Here is a 19,356-nt window from a genome sequence, read left to right as displayed (position 1 = left end):
ACTTAGGACATATTTATTAGAAGCCTCCTGACGCTGCTAGAAAAACAGAAGGTTCAGGAGGACACTATCGCCCTGCCCGTGTTCTCAGTCCAGCTGTCGCTCCCAGATTGTACCGGAGAAGCCCTCTCTGGCCCAGCAGATGGCGCCGGCGCCTGCAGTGCAGCTCCAGGAGCTCAGAGAGCGCGCTGGGTGGGCCTCTCTGCCCCTCGCCTCGGTGACCCTTTCTTCCGGCTCTCCGCGCCCCAGCATGCCCTGCGCGAGCGGCGGTTGCTGGTCCGCTGGAGGCATGGCGGCTTCTTCGAGTGGTGAGAAGGAGAAGGAACGGCTGGGAGGCAGCTCGGCATCCGCAGGCAGTAACAGTACGCGGGAGCGACTGTTGTCTGCGCTTGAAGATCTGGAGGTCTTGTCAAGGTGATGCTCCCGGCCTGCGTACCCGGCCGGGGCGGGGCGGGGACCGACTCTGGAACAGACGGCTCTGCCTTTGCCTTGGCCCCAGGCGCTCGGCGGGGAGGGTCGAGCTCGGTGTCCTGGTGTCCGCGTGCTCTGGACGTGGGGTCCGCAACCCTCTGGGACTCTGGGCGGCATTTTTTCCCATTAGAAGATATTTTGGTAACGACAGTGATCCTGGAGCCCCAAGACAGCCGTAGCGGAGCTTATAAGTCTCAGGGTTTGAACCTCTTTCGTCCACGGACACTTAGCCAGCATTTAAGGAACACCTCCTGGGTGCCGAACTCTGGGGGACCGTAGTGAAGGGGAGGCTGGATGCCGTCGTGGAGGAGGCCAGGGTCAGAGAGATGGCTGTGTAAACCGTGGCGCCGGGCCCCTTTAGGTATGAGGGGTGAGCTGCGGGTACTGGAGCACAGGGACGTCTGTTCGAGTTGTAGGCAAGGCAGGCTTCCTGAAAAGAAAGGGCTGTTAGGGAAGAATTAGTTCACCCACTTGTTAAGCAGCAGAATTGCAAGTTGGGATGGCTGGCGTGCAGCCTGTGTGACAGAGAAACGAGATGAAATTGGGTGTCTTTCTCCATATTCTGCCGCCTTTCATGGTCGGTCTTTCAAGTAAGAGCCTTCATAATGGTCTCAGCTTAGGTGTTAAAATGCAGTGGTTCTCCCCCGTCGAGTGTTGCTCAGATTTGCCCTCTCATTTTTAACTCCTCTATCGTGACTATTTCTTAAGTGCAGTCTCCCAACAGTTTTTACTCGCCTTCCTGCTTTTGCCCTTTATTCATCCATATTGCAGAAAAACGGAATTAACTTTTTAAAAGGCATCTCCTACCACTTCTTTACTGAAAAGTATTTGGTAGGTTCCTGTTGTCCAAGGAGATAAAACATAAATTCCATAGCTGAATGTGCAGTAAAGACATTCTCTTTCCTCACACTCCATCCTGTTGTCCTCATTTGGTGCTATATCTCTCTGCCTTGCCTTTGCCTCTGTGAGTACAGTCGTACAGACATGGGTATGTGCAGTGGCGGGACCATAAGATTAAAACAGATCTGAAAAATTTCTATGGTCGTTATAACATTGTAGCACATTGCATTGATGTTAACCTACTGTACTGCCAGTTGAAAAAAAGTATAGCAAATATAGTTCTCTACAGTGCATAATTAATAATGGTAATAAAGACATTGTTACTGGTTTATGTATTTGCTAGACATTTTATCATTATTCTAGAGTGTATTCCTACTTGTGGAAGAATTTTACTATAAAATGGTATGCTGCTTTATGCGGCAGCAGCCTCGTACATCCTGTACTTATCATGTTATTTCCGCTCGTACGTGATTACCCTATGCTAGTGATGGTGATCCTTTTAGAACTTTCAACGATAACAAATAGCAGTATATGGGCTGTGGATTCTCTGCCACTGCCCTATACCATCGAGGTTTATTAACCTTCTGTGAAGGTTCAACAATAACTAAATCACCTAATGACGCATTTCCCAGAAATTCTCTACCCTGAGCTAGGTATGACTGTTCTTCCACACTAAAAGCCAGTTGTGCTTCTTCATGGTCAGTAGCATTCTTAATCTACTTCCAGTTTTGTGAGTGTTTCAGTCCCTTCAGAATCTCAAATGTAACCTTTTCCGTAGTTAAACCTTTAGCATAAATCTTACCTATTGTGTTTTAAACTATACCTGATCTACTTATAATGAGCATTTTATCTGTGCTGTTAATTTAGTGTGCAGCAGTATTATTGACCAAAGTTACTAGGGCAGCATGATATCAATACATGTGGAAAAAAAGAAGAATTAACCTAAAGACACCAGAAGTTAATGTGTTATGCATTTAATCTATTTTTGTTTGTTTGTTTGAGATGAGGTCTTACTGTGTACCCTAACTGGCCTCAAACTCAATACCTTGAGTTGCGGATAGTTGTCACTACACCTGGCTCCGTTGTTTAAACTATTTTAGATTATGGGGCTGGGGATTTAGCTCAGCGGCAAAGCACCTGCCTGGCAAGCGCAAGGTCGTGAGTTCGGTTTCCATTACCGGAGAAAAACCAAAACCAAAATAAATAAATAAATAAATAAACAATTTTAGATTAAAATACCACCAGCTGTGGAATTTTCAGCCAGCCAGTGGTCAGCATGAACAAAAAAACTCAAAGTCTTGTGCACTGTGGCTGTGTACATGTTTACACAGATTCATCATATGCTATTTTCTTATCTTTGCTGGGTTTGTTGTTTGTGATGGAGAACTTGTTAGTTTTCTAATTAGCTAATCCTCTTAAATGTGTGCCTGCATTATTTCTTTGGAAAAAAGCACTAGCAAGAGGGAGCATTTGAAGTATGATGGTTTCAGTTAAATTATTCACATCTCTATTCCCTGTGACTTGGCCATCTTTGGTGTAACTAACTGAAGCTTCATTAGTTCATGTTGTTACTCTTTGTAAGTTATTAAAATATAAATTAACATTCATAAATGTTACCTAGCCCACTGCTCTTCCAAATAGAAGTGACTTTTATTTGAGAAAAATTTACATGCTTAATCTAATCAGTCCTTTTAGAACCATTGGTCTATCAGACTCAGTCTTTGAAGTACCTGGAAGAGACCATGTAATTCTGATAAAAATTTTTATTTCACTGGATTCACAACAATTAATGAGTAATTGGAAAATACCATTGCTGTTGCATGAACTGGTTTTTCCAGTTATTCCCTTGAGCTATTTCTTTTCTGGAGGAATTTTCATCTGAGGGCCATGTCTAATATTTGTTTGGCTTCTAATATCTTCGCTAAAGAACCTTAATGAGGCAGCTCAGTGTTATTAGTCGAATCGAACTATTCTTTATCATTTGCTCATTTTGACCGGCTATGTGGTGTGGATGGTAGTGGTAAATTTTTCTGTAAATATGTTTTCGGTGTGAAGGAGAACACACACTCTTTTTAGGAAATAGCTGTTGTCTTTTGTTCAGAGTGCTGTTCTTAGAATTTAAAATCCTTCCTTACTGTGTTCACAAAGCCATTCCCCCCACCCTCTTTTTTCCCCCCTGAATTAGGAAGTTAAATTCAGGGCCTTCTCAGTGAGCTACATCCCCAGCATTGAAAAACGTTTTTTTTTGTTTTTTTTGTTTTTTTTTTTTTTGAGACAGGGTTTCATAATGTGGGTAAGTTGCCCAGGCTAGGCTGAAACTTGTGCTTCTCCTGCCTCAACCTCCTAGAGAATTATAAGCATGTACCGCCACAACAGGCTCACTCTTCTACTTGAGCCCAGTAAATTCTTTTTTGAACTGAGCTTGTACCATCAAGATGGCCAATCTTTCTGTTTTGCTGAATAACCCTAATGCATATTTTATATTCACCAAGTTCAGGACCTATTTTTTTTTTTGTTGTTGTTGTTTTTTTTTTTGGTTTTTCTCCGGTACCGGGAACCGAACTCACGACCTTGCGCTTGCCAGGCAGGCGCTTTTGCCGCTGAGCTAAATCCCCAGCCCCTCAGGACCTATTTTTATGAGCCTTCCCATTCAGGGTAAAGATTTTGAGAATCTTTTGACATTTGACAACTTACTAGTCAGTTTGAGATCTTGCCTTTGATTGACTACTGGCCCGTGTATCTGGAGTGTTTTTCTGATGCTGTCAGTACCTGTAGGATTGTTTGTACCTGATCTTCATGTACTTGAGATGACGCAGTTAAGTAACTCATCAGTATAGTATGTCCTGCTTGATGAGATGCATTTGCCCGTGGAAATAGTAAATCATCATTTATATTTTCCTCAGAAACCTGCATGTTTCTGAAACTGTCTATTAAAGCACTTTAGTTGTACATAGTCAGCTGAAGTGCTGAGTTCTCTTTTGCATTTTGTGAAAGAAGCTGTAATTATGTGGTCCTTTCTCCAGGAGTACCAAAAAGATTAACTATCATTAATTTATAGTCTTTATATATTGACAGATTAGTGATCGTCTTCTTAATTGAGGTACTTTGCATTCTGCATTAAAAACCATTGTCTTGGTGGTTTGTTTTCCTTTTCTTAGATTTTTAGATGACTCGTCTGCTGTTACTTTATTTGTTAATCCAAACTGGTGGTCAACTTATAACCCCCAGCTGAACTGAGTAAGCGTGGTGCTGGTGTGGGAAGCCCAGCAAGCCCTGAGGATTGTTGTCAGCAGCATAAGAGGCAGAATGGGAGAAGAAGTTAGGCTGTTGGGAACTGAAAGGCCGTGGGAGCTGAGAAAAGGCTGTTGGGAGCTGGTAGAAGCTGTAAGGAGCTGTTGTTTTGGAGGAGTTTGTCATGCTGACTTTCCTGATGAACTTGGCTGTTTTTATCCTTCAAGGAGCTTGAGACCTTGTTGGCACTGAGAATAGCTTTGGTTCACTTTGGGGGAGCTCTGGTCCTCACTTTGAGCATCACTTCCTGGCTTTGGAGGGGAAGATGGTGCACTGGTCAGTCTCCTGAAGTATGCTGTGTTGGCTTCCCTGATGGGAACTTGGCCATCTTGATCATCCGAGGAGCTTGGGACCTCACTGTTACTGAGGATGGCTGTGGTACCTTTCGGGGGAGCTCTGGTTCTTACTTTGAGCATCACTTCCTAGCTCCAGTGTAGATCCCTCAGCCTGCTAGCACAGATTCTTCATCCCGCTGGCGTGGACTTCCTAGATTCCGCCACTGACCTTTGGACCTTCACAGCACAGATTTGTGAAACAGGCCTGCAAAAGATACTGTTAGGGGCTCTGGGCTTCCAGGTGGATTCGTGGGAGGCATTGTTACAAGCTCTAGGTCTTCAGCTGGACTCACGTAGGACCCTACCATGGGATCCAGGCCTTCGGGTAGATTTCTTGGTCTGTAGTGTGTGGAAAGATTTCTTGCACTCTCTTGTGTATGATTCTTTGGGTAACTGTGATAAATAATCTTATAAAGTATGTGTCCTGTATTATATTGTTCCCCTTGCAAAATAACCCCCAAACCACGACAGTGGGTAAATGAAGTTTTACGTCTCACGATCCTGAAAATGGTTGGTGGTAGTAGTAGAAAAGGTAGAAGATGGTTTGCTACCTAAGTGTCATTGGAATGTCTCTACAGAATGAAGCTGCTCCATTGTGTTTGGCTTACAACAGGTTTCATTATGTGCTCGTTTAAGCATAGTTACATGTACTGATTCTGTGACATTTGTCATTATCTTCTGAATGAAATTTGTGTATAGCTTGTGTTTTAAGAAAATCGAGGCTGGTGATACAGCCTAGCAGTAGACCACTTGCCTAGTATATGCAAGGCCCGAGGTTCAGTCCTCAGCAGTGAAAAAAAAGAAGCAAAAAAGAAAAAAAATCACTAATGTACCTTACTTATCTTTGTGTTGAACCTTGACTTTAGAAAATAATGGATTTGAAATTTAGGATAAATTTTTACTGTTACCTGATTATATATAGAGCCTGTCAGTGTTTTTATTACTTCTTGAAATGTAATAGAATGAGGTGGTCTTTGGAGGAATTTAACAAATAGAGACATGGATTGTAGACTTTGCTTTTTTTTTTTTTGAGACAAGATGTCTATGTAGGTCAAGTTATTCTTGAACTTGTGGTTTCCTTGCATCAGTCTCCCAAGTGCTGGCATTTAGACTTTGATTTCTCAATCTGTTTATACCTCATTGTCCTGCTAAAACCATGTTGATAGGCATCCTGAGGCTTCTACACTAGTCAGTTAATTCTCTTTACCCATAACTTACTTGAAGTGTAATGCCACCAATAATAGGTTCTAACACCTATGTAAGTTATGGTTCACTGGGGAAATGTGGTTGGATTCTAATTAGGAATGCCAACTATATACTTCATATGGCAGAGTAAGGGCTCTTTATTTCCACGACTGTAACCAGAGAGTAGGCCTGGGGATCCTTTGGCCTCTTCTCACAGTTCAAGAAGACAGCTTTCTTCTTTGTCCAGAGACTATTACAGAGCTGCCTGAATCTTAAAGACTTTTCCCTCACCTGTCCTACTTTGCCTGAAGCAAGCTTGTAAGGTGAGATTTGTTAAGAAAAACAAAAGGCTTAATTCAACCCACACTGTTACTACCCTGAAATTAGCTTTTACTTAGACCAGAGGTTGTTGCCCGTGTCTCTCTAGGGTCAAGGAAAAGGTTCAGATGACATGCTCTTTTCATGCATTATGGATTTAAATCATTAGCAAGTTCAGTCTGCTTTATGTTCAAAATATATCCAGAATCTGTTCATGTTTTCCCATTTTTATTAGTAAATCCTAGAGGCTAGGCCCTAGTCAAAGCCACTGTCAACATTTGCCTGGAATATAACAATGGACAGCTAACTTGGAATCTTTTCTGGCCCTCTTAAAATCATTTCACCAGATAGCTCAGTGATTGTTCAAATGTAAGTCAGGTCATGTCATTTTCTTGTTTAAAATGATCAAGGGACTTCTTACGGAGCTTAGAATGAAACACTAATATTTTACTGTTACTAAAACCGTACTACGTATCTACCTTTGTCTTACCTTGTGTCCCTCCCCTTGGTGCTATAGCTCCTCAAACTTGGGCCACTGAACTAGTACCTGTGTCTTTTGCCCAGTGTCTTGGCTTCTTTTCTCTAGTTGCTGAGACAAAGTACCCAGTAGCCAAAGTTAAAGGGGGAAAGGTTTATTTAGCTCGTAGTTTGTAGAAGTTTCAGTCCATAATTAGCTGGGTTTGAGGCATGGTGGCATGGTAGAGGGGCATCCCAGAGGAGAAACAGTTCGTGGTGGCAGAAGACAGCAAAAGCAACAAGTCGGGAGAGACAAGCCTGTTTCTGTCCCTTATATTGTATCTAGTCTACCAGGCTTAGGGTGATGCCAATCCAGTCAGTGGAGTGATTCAGTGATCACCCACCCTTAGTCCTAGCACCCTTAATCCCAGCATTGCAACATGAATCAGTCATATACTCTAGATTCAATCACCTCTGAAAAAACCCCATCTAAAATTGCGTGAAGCCTGGGGAGGACACTTAGATAAAAACCGTAACACCCAGCCTCCTTCCTCCTAGAGCATGTGGCTGGCTTCTCAGTTCATTCATGTCTCACCTCCAGATGTGTCCTTAGAGAGGCATTCCCCAGCCACTCAATTTAAGTAGCCAACCCACTTTACTAACAGTCTCTAATGTAATTCTTTGCTTTTTTTCTTACTAACCCTTATAACTCTGGTTTTATTTCTTCTTACAGTTATTCTTGTCTCTTGTATTAGAATTTAAGTACTATTATCCATTTCTACAATCTATTTGGGAAGTGCCTGCTGCATCAGAGCTAACTCAATAGATATTTGATTATTGAGTGAGTAAATGAAGACCTTGCACCCCCATATTTACTTTTTCATTAGTTAATTTTTTCGTATATAGATAGTGATATGGAAACTAGTGTGGAGAGGGTTCAGTCGAATTGTCAACATCCAGAAAAATGATGTGAAGCTAGAAAGGTAGAAGTACAAAAGTAAAAACAGCTTGGCAGCCAGCGAGAAGGCACAAACACTGGTCTAACTAGACCAATGTCAGGTAGATAGTTGTGAAGTTTTCCTCTTTGATAATTTTTGAGCTGTACCATCTAGCAACAAGTTTGAAAGTGATATGTAAATTCACCTGCTATATTTTTTTCCTGATCATATTTCTTGATCAGATTTTGCTAATCTGATACTAATTTTCATATAGGAAAATTGACATACCTATTGAGTATTCAAGAAAGATGGAATTTTGGTATGTATTAGAATCCCTGTTAGCTGGTAGATGTTAAGCTAATGAAGTAGAGACTGATTAAATCATTAAAAATGACATGCATTCCTTAATTGTTTTGTTTTACTTGGACACATGTTCATTCACTAACCATCCCATTAGTGAGGAACCTTTTCTGTAAAGGGTCAGAGAGTAAATATTTCTGGTTTTTCAGGCCATGTGGTTTCTGCTTTGACTGCCCAACTCTACCCTTGTAGAGGAAAAGCAGCCATCACCTTAATGTATGAAACTGCAGGGGTGCTGGATTTGACTTACAGACTCTGATGTAGGCGTTTTCCTCGTATAAATTACTAGGAATCCATTGTTTGCATTTTCTACCTGGATTTCTTTGAAGTGAAATGAGAATTTAACTCTCTCATCAGGCAGTCTCAGGGCAATATGTTGTGTGTTTTTCAGACTTTTTCCTGGTTCTTTACAGTTGTCCTTGCAAACCTCTGTCTATGCATTTAGCTTAGGTTTTTGTAGAAAGAACTCTTTCCGTTCATAGTCCGGCATTCATGCAGTGTTTATATAATTATGGTAACAAGTAAAAGTAGGTATAAATAAATTCAGTAACAAACACAAGCAAGTCTCAGTAAGAGTGCATCGCAGCTGGTGAGAGCTGAGGTACACAGAGTGGACTGCAGAGCAGTAGCCATGAACAGCCTGCGTGTTGTAAATACCGTGCATGGGCCGGGCAGAGAGCAGTTAAGCAAGTTTCTATTATATTTATTATGTGAAAGGTTTTGTGTGTTGGTTTGTTTTTCTTTTAGGGAACTTATAGAAATGCTGGCAATTTCAAGAAACCAAAAGTTGTCACAGGCTGGGGAGGAAAACCAGGTAAGTGGTTCATTTTAAGATTAAAACAGCAACAAAAATCCAGCAGGGTAGTGCCAGGAGTCCCAGGGAAGCTGTGGTAGAAGGATCACAAGTTGAAGCCAAGTCTGGGCAGTTTAGGAAGACCCTGTTTGAAGATTAAAAAAAAAGAAAAAGGGCTAGGGTGTGTATCAGTGTGAGGCCCTCTGTTTAATCCTCAGTACTATAAAAACAAACAAAAACCCCAATAATTTCTGCAAGTTTCCTGCTTTATATTTTCTTTGTGTGAGAACAGGAAGGTATTACTTAAAACTTTAAATTGATAATTTTTTTACATCACTTATACAAGATAACTGTACTTAAGAAAATAGTTTCCTAAGGGTTTAGCAGAATTTTATTATTTCTCTTTATAGTTCTAGTTACCTTTACACATGTATTCAGTTTTGTCTTTTGAGTGAACCAATGAAATCTTGGTAAATAAAGATTAAGTCAGTATGTTGAGTCTAAAGTTAATATCCTTATAAATTTAGCCCTTATTACAGGTTTGGTTACTGTAGTTCAATTTGAAAACAAACGGAAATAAAAAATCACTGTTAATAGAAGTTCTCTTATGGGTATAAATCTTATACCCATATGGATACTTTTTATTTTCCTTATACTTTCCTGCTCTAATTTTCTGCTGTGAACAGGTTTTGTTCCCCAACTCAGAAAAATTTTAAAGACATTTAAATGATAAATTTTATATTAAATTACTTTACTATAATTTTTAAAAAGAAAATGAGCCAGGCATGATAGTGCACTCCTGTAATCCTCACACTTGGGAGGCTGAGGCAGGTGGGTTGATGTGACTTAGGTCAGCCTGCGCTATATAGTGAGTTCAAGGCCAGCATGAGCTAAACAGTGGGGACAGGGGAGGAGAAAAATGAACTGGGAAAGTTAGCCTTTTTAATAAAGAAGAAAACTAGAAGAGAAGACAGTATATCATAGACCTCGCTATCATCTGCCCCATCATTATATCAGTTTTGTCTTAGGGCATATTTTGAGGGCACAGAAATCTGATGAATTGAGTAGAGAATTGTTAGGGTCTTGCTAAATTGCCCACGCTTAAATTTGTAATCTACCTTGCTCTGTTCTAAGATTACAGATGTGTACCACCATGCCTGCCAGTTTTATTAACAAAGATTAGGAATAATATTTTGGAGGTGTTAAAATTTTATAGCCTTGCTAATTCATGTATGAATTCTTTGTCTCATTGGAATGTGGTCTTTCAGTATTCTGTTTTTTGATGTAGTCAACTATTATCTGACAGGTCCTTGAGTTGTTAATTCACCGAGATGGGGAATTTCAGGAACTGATGAAATTGGCACTTAATCAGGGAAAAGTCCATCATGAAATGCAAGTTTTAGAAAAAGAAGTAGAGAAGAGAGACAGTGATATTCAGCAACTACAGAAACAGCTAAAGGAAGCAGAACAAATACTGGTAAGTTGATGATTGGCCCCTAAGGCAAAGGAGGACAGTGTTAAACTATTCTGAAAAATAAATCAGTATCACTAATTTGAAGGCCACAAGACTTTACTTTCATGTCTAAAAGTAACATTCTGTCAGTAATAGTTTTTAAATTTTTATTAGTATGGATTACATTCATTGTGTAGAAAACACTGTACATGGACAAAACACATGTACATAATATACCTTAATTCTTTTTACTTCCTCTTCTCTTCCCCTTCTTCCCCTCCTTCTCCATCTCTTGGGACTTTTTCAGTAGTAAAGAAAAAACCATTGCTTTTTGACATTTTATTTTCAGATAGTCTGTATTACTTTTAAACTACATTTTCATATTTAAGGATTTCACAATATTGAATTGTAGAAATGGAAAGTTTTGCTTTTATCCTGGTATAGTACAAGTTTTAATTACTAGTGGTCTAAAGCTTCAGTTTTTCAAATATTTTGAAATCATAAAATGTATATTAATTTCACAGATTGGTTAAAATATACATTAATTTATTTGATCTTCATCTTAAACCAGGTGGGATTAAGATATATGTTACGGAACCTAGTTTTTTCTTTGTTCCTGATTACCACTTCAGAGGCAATTTATTAGCCATTAGTGGCCTAGTTATTTTACTAAATACCAGTTGCCAGATGATCCTAATACAGAAACAGCTGAGTTTGATTTTCTTATGAGCCTGATATTTCCGGCATCTTATCCTTGGTGAACCTCTTCAAAATGTGCGAAAATGGGCTCTAATAAATAGGAGGCTAATGGTCCAACGTACCTTAGTAACTCCTACTGAGGAGACAATCCCAAGTAATGCTTTCAAAAAATGCTTATATTAAAGTACGTTTTTCAAGCGCCTGCCTGGCAAGCGCAAGGTCGTGAGTTCGGTTCCCGGTACCGGAGAAAAACCAAAAAAACAAACAAACAAACAAAAAAATAAAGTACATTTTTCCCCTATGAAGGTAATACATGCTTATGAAAAGGTAATTCAGAAAATACAAAAAAGTAGAAGGAAGAAAAATTGCCTTTAGTTCCGTTTCTCATATAATGCCAGTATTTACAGTTTGGTCTTTGTGTTTTTTGAAACTCAGGAGAGTATTTTTTTTTATCCTTATTGTGATCTAGAAAAATACAAGCAGACTTATCTAAAAAGCATTTTCCATATAATTATATCCTCTTCCAAGTTTATATTATAAATAATGTTTGGATAAATATCTTTGCAGATAAATTTTTTTTCTTCTGTATTTTGGATTGTATTCTTAAGATTTCCAAAAATTAGTTTTTAAATTGCAAAGAATAAACACAGGATCATTAGGAGAAAATTTTTTATTAGATAGTAGCTTTATATGCATTATCTCAGTCTTCATAACAGTTCTTGTAAAGTCAGTGCCATTATTAATGTGAAGAAAAAAAGACTTTAAATGGATAGTTAAGTTTCTTATGGAGGTTAAAAAATAGAGAGATAGAAATTAAACCTAGATATCTCTGACTTCATACTCTTAATTACTCCAGAATGTTTCTTTTATTAGAAAGACATTATATTGGGTACTTTATCCTTGAATTAGATATAGCAATAGGATGCTATTAAGTGATAAATGGTCTGGATCCCTTCTGCATATTTATGGTATGTGACATAAATTAGCAAATGAATTTATAGTTTGTAAACTATGAGTGGAAAACTGGTGTATGAATATATTTCTTTCATTAAATATAACTTTGATATAAGTAATATCAGGTGGTATTTCAACCCATTAGAGATAAATTAGATTTCCAAGTTTTGTAAATTGTTCTTGTGAATAAATGTCTTGTTAATTAAGCCAAGAGCTATGCTTGATATAGTCAAGAATAAATCATATATATATTTTTAACGTTGTTTAAATTAGGCAACAGCTGTTTACCAAGCAAAAGAGAAACTCAAGTCAATAGAAAAAGCAAGAAAAGGTTAGTACCATGGAAAAGCTGGATGGTCTTCTACAAAACCTAAGTTCTTGTTTCAAGAAGCTCATAAGATCACTGGTAATCATTTCCTGCTGTTGAAAAGATTCCAATAAATATTCACTGGACTTTGTTGTGTTCTAGTATTGTAGTAGGCATCCCTAGGGAGGTAGAAGTATCATCTCTTTTCAGGTTATAAGAAGGAATAATAGAAGCCAGTTTTGTCCTTGTATTTGAGTGTACAATAAAGAGAATGGTTTATAAAAGTTGTTGGGAGAAAGAAAAAGAAATGGGATTTGAATTGGATCTTGAAGGCTAGGATAGAGAGAATGAAAGAGAACGTCCACTGGACACCTGAACTGGGACAAGACCTTCATGATATCCATACTAGAAGTACCTTTGGGATGTTGAGCACATTGCGGGGTGCAGAGGCCCAGCAGGCCTTCCTGTCCTGTACTACCTTTTAAAACGGCTTATATTACGATCTTATTGGGTCTTTTCATCTGCATAATAAAAGTGGAATTGTACTTAAAACTTTGGTTACTTGCCTTTAGTGACTTGTTGATTTGAATTACATTTAATCATCTCAAAATAATTGTTTAGTTTTCTTTCCTGTTTCTTTGGGAGCCTACTTTTGGGTTACTTGTAAAAAATAGCTAATGTCTTCTAAGACATAAAGTAGGCTTCTGCAGCAGTAAACAGGTCTCTAAGAGAGATAATTGAGGCTGGCTATTTGAAACCTAAAGCATGTCTTCATGAAATATTTTATACCGCCTTTATAGTTTTTTGTCATATTGAGACAAATCTAAAGAAAAATCAGTTATAAAAGAATTTTGTTCTCACTTTTCAGAGGCAGCTGCTGCTCATGTTTGGTGTATGTCCTTCCAGATTTTTTTTCTAGATTTATGAATATATATTAAAAGTACCCCCAAATAAAAATACATTTATTTTAAAACAAAAGATCGTCACACTGTACATATTCAACAGCTTTTTTTACCTAATAAATGCATGTGTACTTTTTTTTCTTGAGGTCTGTTTAGATCGTAAGCCATGTTGATCACATAGAATAGTATAAACCATCTGATGATTTCATAACTTGGATGTCATTTGGAAATGAAACATTGTTTTCTTTATTTGTACTTACTGTGGCTTTCTGAAGAGTAATGGTGTTTAATAATAGTTATAGACTGAGATTACTGAACAGTATGTTTGTCTCCCAAATGTTTCTTTATTTTAGCTGATTTTGCTGGATGAGTGTCATCTTTAGTTTGGAAATATATACACTTTAGGTTTACAGTATATATGGAGGCATAGTTGGGGAAGTTAAGTGGTTGAGATTACTCTATTTTCAGATAATTTAAAATTAGCTGGGTGTAATAGTGAAATCCAGTAATCCCAGCACTGTGGAGACTGAGGCAAGGGAATCTCTAATTCAAGGCCAGCCTAAGTTACATAGTGAAAGCCTGTCTCAAAGGAAAACAAAACAAAACAAATAAAATTAAGTATACTGTGTAACTATGATGTATGCCCTTCTAAAATTGTATGTTTAATAGACTAAATTTTATTGTTCCCTTAATTGTCTCAGGTGCTATCTCCTCTGAAGAAATAATTAAGTATGCACATAGGATTAGTGCAAGTAATGCCGTGTGTGCCCCACTGACCTGGGTTCCAGGTAAAAATACCGTTCTTTTATATGTAGTTTTGAAAGTTTTTAGGTTCATGAATGTGAACATAGACTTAATTACAGAATATATATTTTAGAAACATCTACCAATAAAGATATTTTCAAATCTTTACTGTCTCACAAGTGATGATTTATGCCTTAGTTTTTATAGATTTGGTTTTCTATATAAAGCCAGGGGTGCTAGGGACTGTGTTTCTGTCCTTTTTTAAAAATCATAAGTTATCAATTGTAAAAGGTTTAAGTTAATATGTGATACATCTAAAACAATGGATTTATGTGTCTGTAAAACCCCAGTTGGCCAGAAGCCAACTCTTGGAGCCATTAGGGCTTCCACAAACGATAGAACCTGAGAAACAAACAGTCCCTGCACTCTTAGGTGCTACATTTAGACACAGTGGTTGGCACCCAGTAGCTAACACAGGCCTACAAACAGCTGGGAGAGTTAGAAATAGCAAAGAGAGAAACTACCAACCGTATTCACAGTAAGTAAAATAAAAGACAGGGAACCTAAAGAGGAGCAGTAGGCTCTTATGAGGAATGAGAGAGGTATCTCAACTCCATCCCTCCTGAAGGTGGTGTTTACTGTCACTAAAAGTACTAAGGGGAACTACAGTTTTGGAGGTGAGTAATGTGGAGTTGGTGAGAAACATTACCATAAAGTTGGTCCAAACCTGGCTGTGTTTTTATCAGCCCCAAACTGCTATTTGGTATGTTTTCATGGTTGGAATGAGAACACCTACTCCTGATAGCACTAGAAAGTTACAGGAATTAATCTTTTAACAAGATCAGAAAGTTTGGTTGGAAGGAGGTTTAAGTAACCCTTCCAATAAACAATCCATTCCTATCTGATAAGAACAGATACTACACTTGATCTTAGCCAAAAGGCTGAGAAGTGATCCATTCCTGTCTTATAAGTGTCCTGATCATTGTTATTTTTCTAACTAAAAGATGGAATTAAGTTAGAAGAATTGAAATCATAATTTTCTCAAATTATCATTTGAAGTGTTTACTGAATGACTGTCTCATCTTTTTCATATAGCGAATAGTATATTCCTGGGAAGATTGAGAATAAAAGTACATGTATTTTTAAAATTAATACATTATGCTCTTAATAACAGTTGATAAGGTGAGCTTCATATTCCAAAATTTAAAATTAGTTGAGTTTTCAGTGTGCACCAAGGAAAATTAGTACTTCAAAGAACATATTTTTTGTTGTTGTTAAATATGATTGACTTAAAAGCAGTCTTTATGGTTTAGGAGACCCACGAAGACCATACCCAACTGATTTAGAGATGAGAAGTGGATTGTTGGGTCAGATGAACAATCCTTCCACGAATGGTGTGAATGGTCATTTACCAGGAGATGCCCTTGCTGCCGGTAGACTACCAGGTAATACTGATCTGAAGAGTGTTTCCAAGGAGATCAAGGACTTGATGACCGGGCAGAGATGACAGTGATGGGCTTTAGGGCTTTATACATTTGAGAGTCCAGAGCCAATTCATTTTAATAGCTAGGTTCTCTGCCTGTATGCCCTGCTTTCTAGTTACTCCATTTAAAGGCTTTTAGATGGAGGTTATGAAATTAGATAAAACTGCTTTTATCTCCTTTACCTATTATATTCCGACATAGTCCACAGGCGTCAGGGTTCTGTGTTTTTTTTCCTGCTCTACACTCAGTATTTTTGCAGTTGTGAAGTATGCCATATAAACAAACATGTATTTGTTATAAATAAATTATTAACATGTACTTTAGGTAATTTGTGTTTTGTATGTATATGGTGGAATATCTGTAAGATACGTAAAAGGAAATACCTTTCTGAGGCAGTAACTGTCAATATTTTAGTTTATTTCCTTTTTTCTTTTTGCATTTTTACATTAAAAATATTCTCCATATATTGCTTTTTTTGCTTGACAGTACATGTTAAGGATGCCCATATGTTATTAAAAAATGCTTTGTACACATCATTTCTGTTAGCTACCTAAAGTACAAACTGGGGGTGTCAGTGTGCACATATATTAATTTCCTTAGCTATACCTCATCTTTTTCATTATAATTTGTACTGAGTTATATACCAGTCTCAATCCAGTCAGTAGACAAACCATACAGGTAATTTGAACAGTAAAATTGAAAGACTTGTTAACTCGTTCCAATGTACTTACTAAGGGGTAAACATTGTTTTTTTTTTAAAGTACAGGAATGACAGATACGGAGAGTTGCTACTACACTCTAGTGGGCAGAGGCAAGGGACCCAAGAAGAGGGCAGACTAGAAAGGCACCCTTCCCACCCTCACTCCAAACCTGACATATGGGGTAGCTATGGCAGCTCCATGTCCGAGAAGATGAGGTATCAGAGGCCAGTGTTGGCAAGCAAGAAACTGCACTGGGGTCTTGGGGAGACTTACTGGACAGCCACCCTTTACGACTGTAGTGAGACTGACTAGGAAACCACCTTCAGGGGTGCAACCACTGTTGCTGAGAGGGAAGCCCGCTGTGATGTGTGTACTAACCAGCCCTACAGGAGTGAATGCATAAAACACCTGAGCCAGGAAATGAAGGCCATTCTCCAGCAGGCTCCCCCCAGGACCTTCTACGGATAAAAGCTGGATATTGTGGAAGCGGGTGGAGGAGGCATGGTTTAGGGTCCAGGAAGAAGGGTAAATTTGCACCAGCTGGCACTCCCACCTAGTTAATAGCATTGCTCTTCAGAAATCTGCCTTCTCTTAATCCTAAACTTAGGGCTATACTTTCAGGGATCATTTCTATACTGTGTTAATCCTGAACTTTTTTGTACAATACTTCCTGTCATACATTACTAGTCAGTTTGTCTTAGAACCATGTATAGTAGCATCAATGTATCTTACAGGAAAAACTTGTCAAGAGACTATGTGAATAGTGTCTTAAGAGAGTAGTATGGTATTTTTTATATATAAAATAACTTTTTCTTTGCGAAAATATTATACTTTTCACTGATCTTTTGTATTATGACCTTCCTTAAGTTGGCCAAATAAATAGTTTTATTTTTAGCCTTAAAAAACTTACTTCAAGGGCTACAGGTGTATCCCAGTGATAGTGCACGCTTTGCCTGTAGGAGGCCCTGGATTTGCTTCCCAGCACCACAAAAAAATTGTTTTTACTTCAAATTACTTATGAAAAGGAAAGAATAATTAACTAGGTTACTCAGAAAGAGAACTATTTTCATATATGTGTCTTTCTTTTCTCCAGATGTTCTTGCTCCACAGTATCCATGGCAGTCAAATGATATGTCAGTGAATATGTTACCACCAAACCACAGTAATGACTTTTTGTTGGAACCTCCTGGGCATAATAAAGAAAACGAAGATGATGTAGAGGTTATGTCAACGGACTCCTCAAGCAGTAGTAGTGACTCTGATTAAAAAACACGGGAGACACCCTACAGAACTGCAGACCACAGAATTCTGTTTCTGACACAGGAGCAAGGAGATACTGCAGAGGCATAGAGAGTAGCCACGTAAATATTGGCTGTGATGGAATTGTGTAGCCCATTAAAAGTCGAAATGGATTTTCCCTTTAAAGCCCACAATCATAGTTTTAGTTTTAATCCACCAGGCAAATGTTTGGGGATTAGTCAAAATTTACTCTTGGAAAGGAAGATTATTCAGTAGTTCAGCGCTTTCCCGCTCTGCTGTGCGCCTGTTGTGATGTATTTGTGCGTAGTTCTGGAGATAGAGTTGAGGGAGGTGACCCCTGTACATACCACTAATGGCTTCCGGGAATTACTTTTTAAAACAGGGAAGTGGATATATGTTACATTTCAGAATAAAAACTCATTTCAAAGTGAAGTCTCTTGGCTTCTGTTGCAGGAACAGAAGAACAGTTTGTACTATTTGTATTCATAATTTTTGTAAATAAATTTGCTTCTGTTTGTATATTTCTTTCTTGTTTTGCTTTTTAAGGTAGGGTTTCGCACTGTAATTCAGGTTGGTCTTTAACTCACTGTGTAGCCCAGGCTGGCCTTGAACTCATGGTGATTCTCCTGCCTCAGCCTCCCAAGTGCTGGGACTACAGGTGTGCACCACCATGCCTGGCTGTATGTTTCTTTTTTAATTTAAATAAACCTTTGGTGTAGTAGGAAATTATTTCTGTAAACCATTTACATTCTGTAATCCTTAAGTAGAATCCTGGAGTGAGAATGCAAGTGACATAATGAACATCTGATCTAGTAATCATAGCCAACAGGTTTCTCAGTGGCCCACATTCTTACTCTTAGAAACAGTGTTCTTTAATAATTGAGTAAAAGGTATGTCTGCTTTTAAAAATTATGTGAAAAATTTTAGAAGAGAGCAATCACCTCTTCCCCTCACATCCTTTCTCTCTCTCTCTTTTTTATTTATTTACTTATTTTTGGACACATCTGCTTTAGCCTCCCGAGTGCTAGCACGGCAGGTGTGAACCACCGTACTCATTTCCTCAGGTTCCTTCCCTCTTGCAGTTTCCCAGGAGTCACATTTAACCACTTTCCATTTCTGGTATGTAACTTCCGTGTATGTATATACATTATTTCTTGATTTACCAGTTTTGGACTATCACTTTTTTCTTATTACAAATATGACATCCATTTTGAAACAAATACATTAAAGCACAGAGAAAAATAAAATTATTAGCATTCTACTTAGAGTTAATTTCTGTGGATTCTTTGCAAAAATTCACATGTATAATTTTTAAAAGACCTTTCCTGAGGTGCTCTATTTTTTAATTTTTAAAAAAATTTTTTTGTTTCAGTGAGACAGTTCAGGCTGGCCTTGAATTCCAACTGATCCTCCTGCCTCAGGTTCCCAAATGCTCAGATTATAGGCATATATTGCCACACCTGATCTGTATTTTTTAATTGTTAGTAATCTCTATATATCTTTCAAATGAGCTGAGAATTCCATTTTTTTGTCTTGTTTTTCTCTTTTGATTATCTTTGATCTCTAGAAAATCATCTCTTTTGATTATCTTTGATCTAAAGAAATTGATCCTACAACTCTTCATAGAACAAAGGGCATTTAATATTTTAATGTCTTTCCTTCTAGGTTTATATTTATGAATGGAGAATATGTCTAATTTTAAACCTTGCCCTGTCCATCCAATACTAGGAATATTTTTCCACATGGATACATTCTTTGAAAGATTTACTTTAATGACTAACGTTCCATTATGTGGATGTGCTTCAATGTATCTACTTTTTTATTATTGGATAGTTAAATTTCTTTTTGAGGGGTAACATTTGTGTATC

At 38.1% G+C, this 19,356-nt stretch overlaps 1 protein-coding gene across 1 annotated transcript; it reads left to right on the top strand.

Moving 5' to 3' along the window:
- The first annotated feature begins 230 nt into the window (after window positions 1-230).
- Window positions 231-18,009, top strand: Med4 (mediator complex subunit 4). The gene is made up of 7 exons (XM_005387554.2): window positions 231-411; window positions 8,939-9,005; window positions 10,291-10,461; window positions 12,364-12,421; window positions 14,001-14,087; window positions 15,357-15,488; window positions 17,322-18,009. Exons 1-7 carry the CDS (start codon window positions 248-250, stop codon window positions 17,492-17,494), a joined length of 852 nt encoding a protein of 283 aa, XP_005387611.1. The 5' UTR covers window positions 231-247; the 3' UTR covers window positions 17,495-18,009.
- The last annotated feature ends 1,347 nt before the right edge of the window (window positions 18,010-19,356 follow it).

The sequence above is a fragment of the Chinchilla lanigera genome, unplaced genomic scaffold, assembly GCF_000276665.1.
Source record: "Chinchilla lanigera isolate Chin_1 unplaced genomic scaffold, ChiLan1.0 scaffold00030, whole genome shotgun sequence".
In the NCBI taxonomy this organism is placed as follows: Eukaryota; Metazoa; Chordata; class Mammalia; order Rodentia; family Chinchillidae; genus Chinchilla; species Chinchilla lanigera.
The sequence above is the reverse complement of the archived record's forward strand: the minus strand, read 5'-3'. Positions and strand labels throughout refer to the sequence as shown.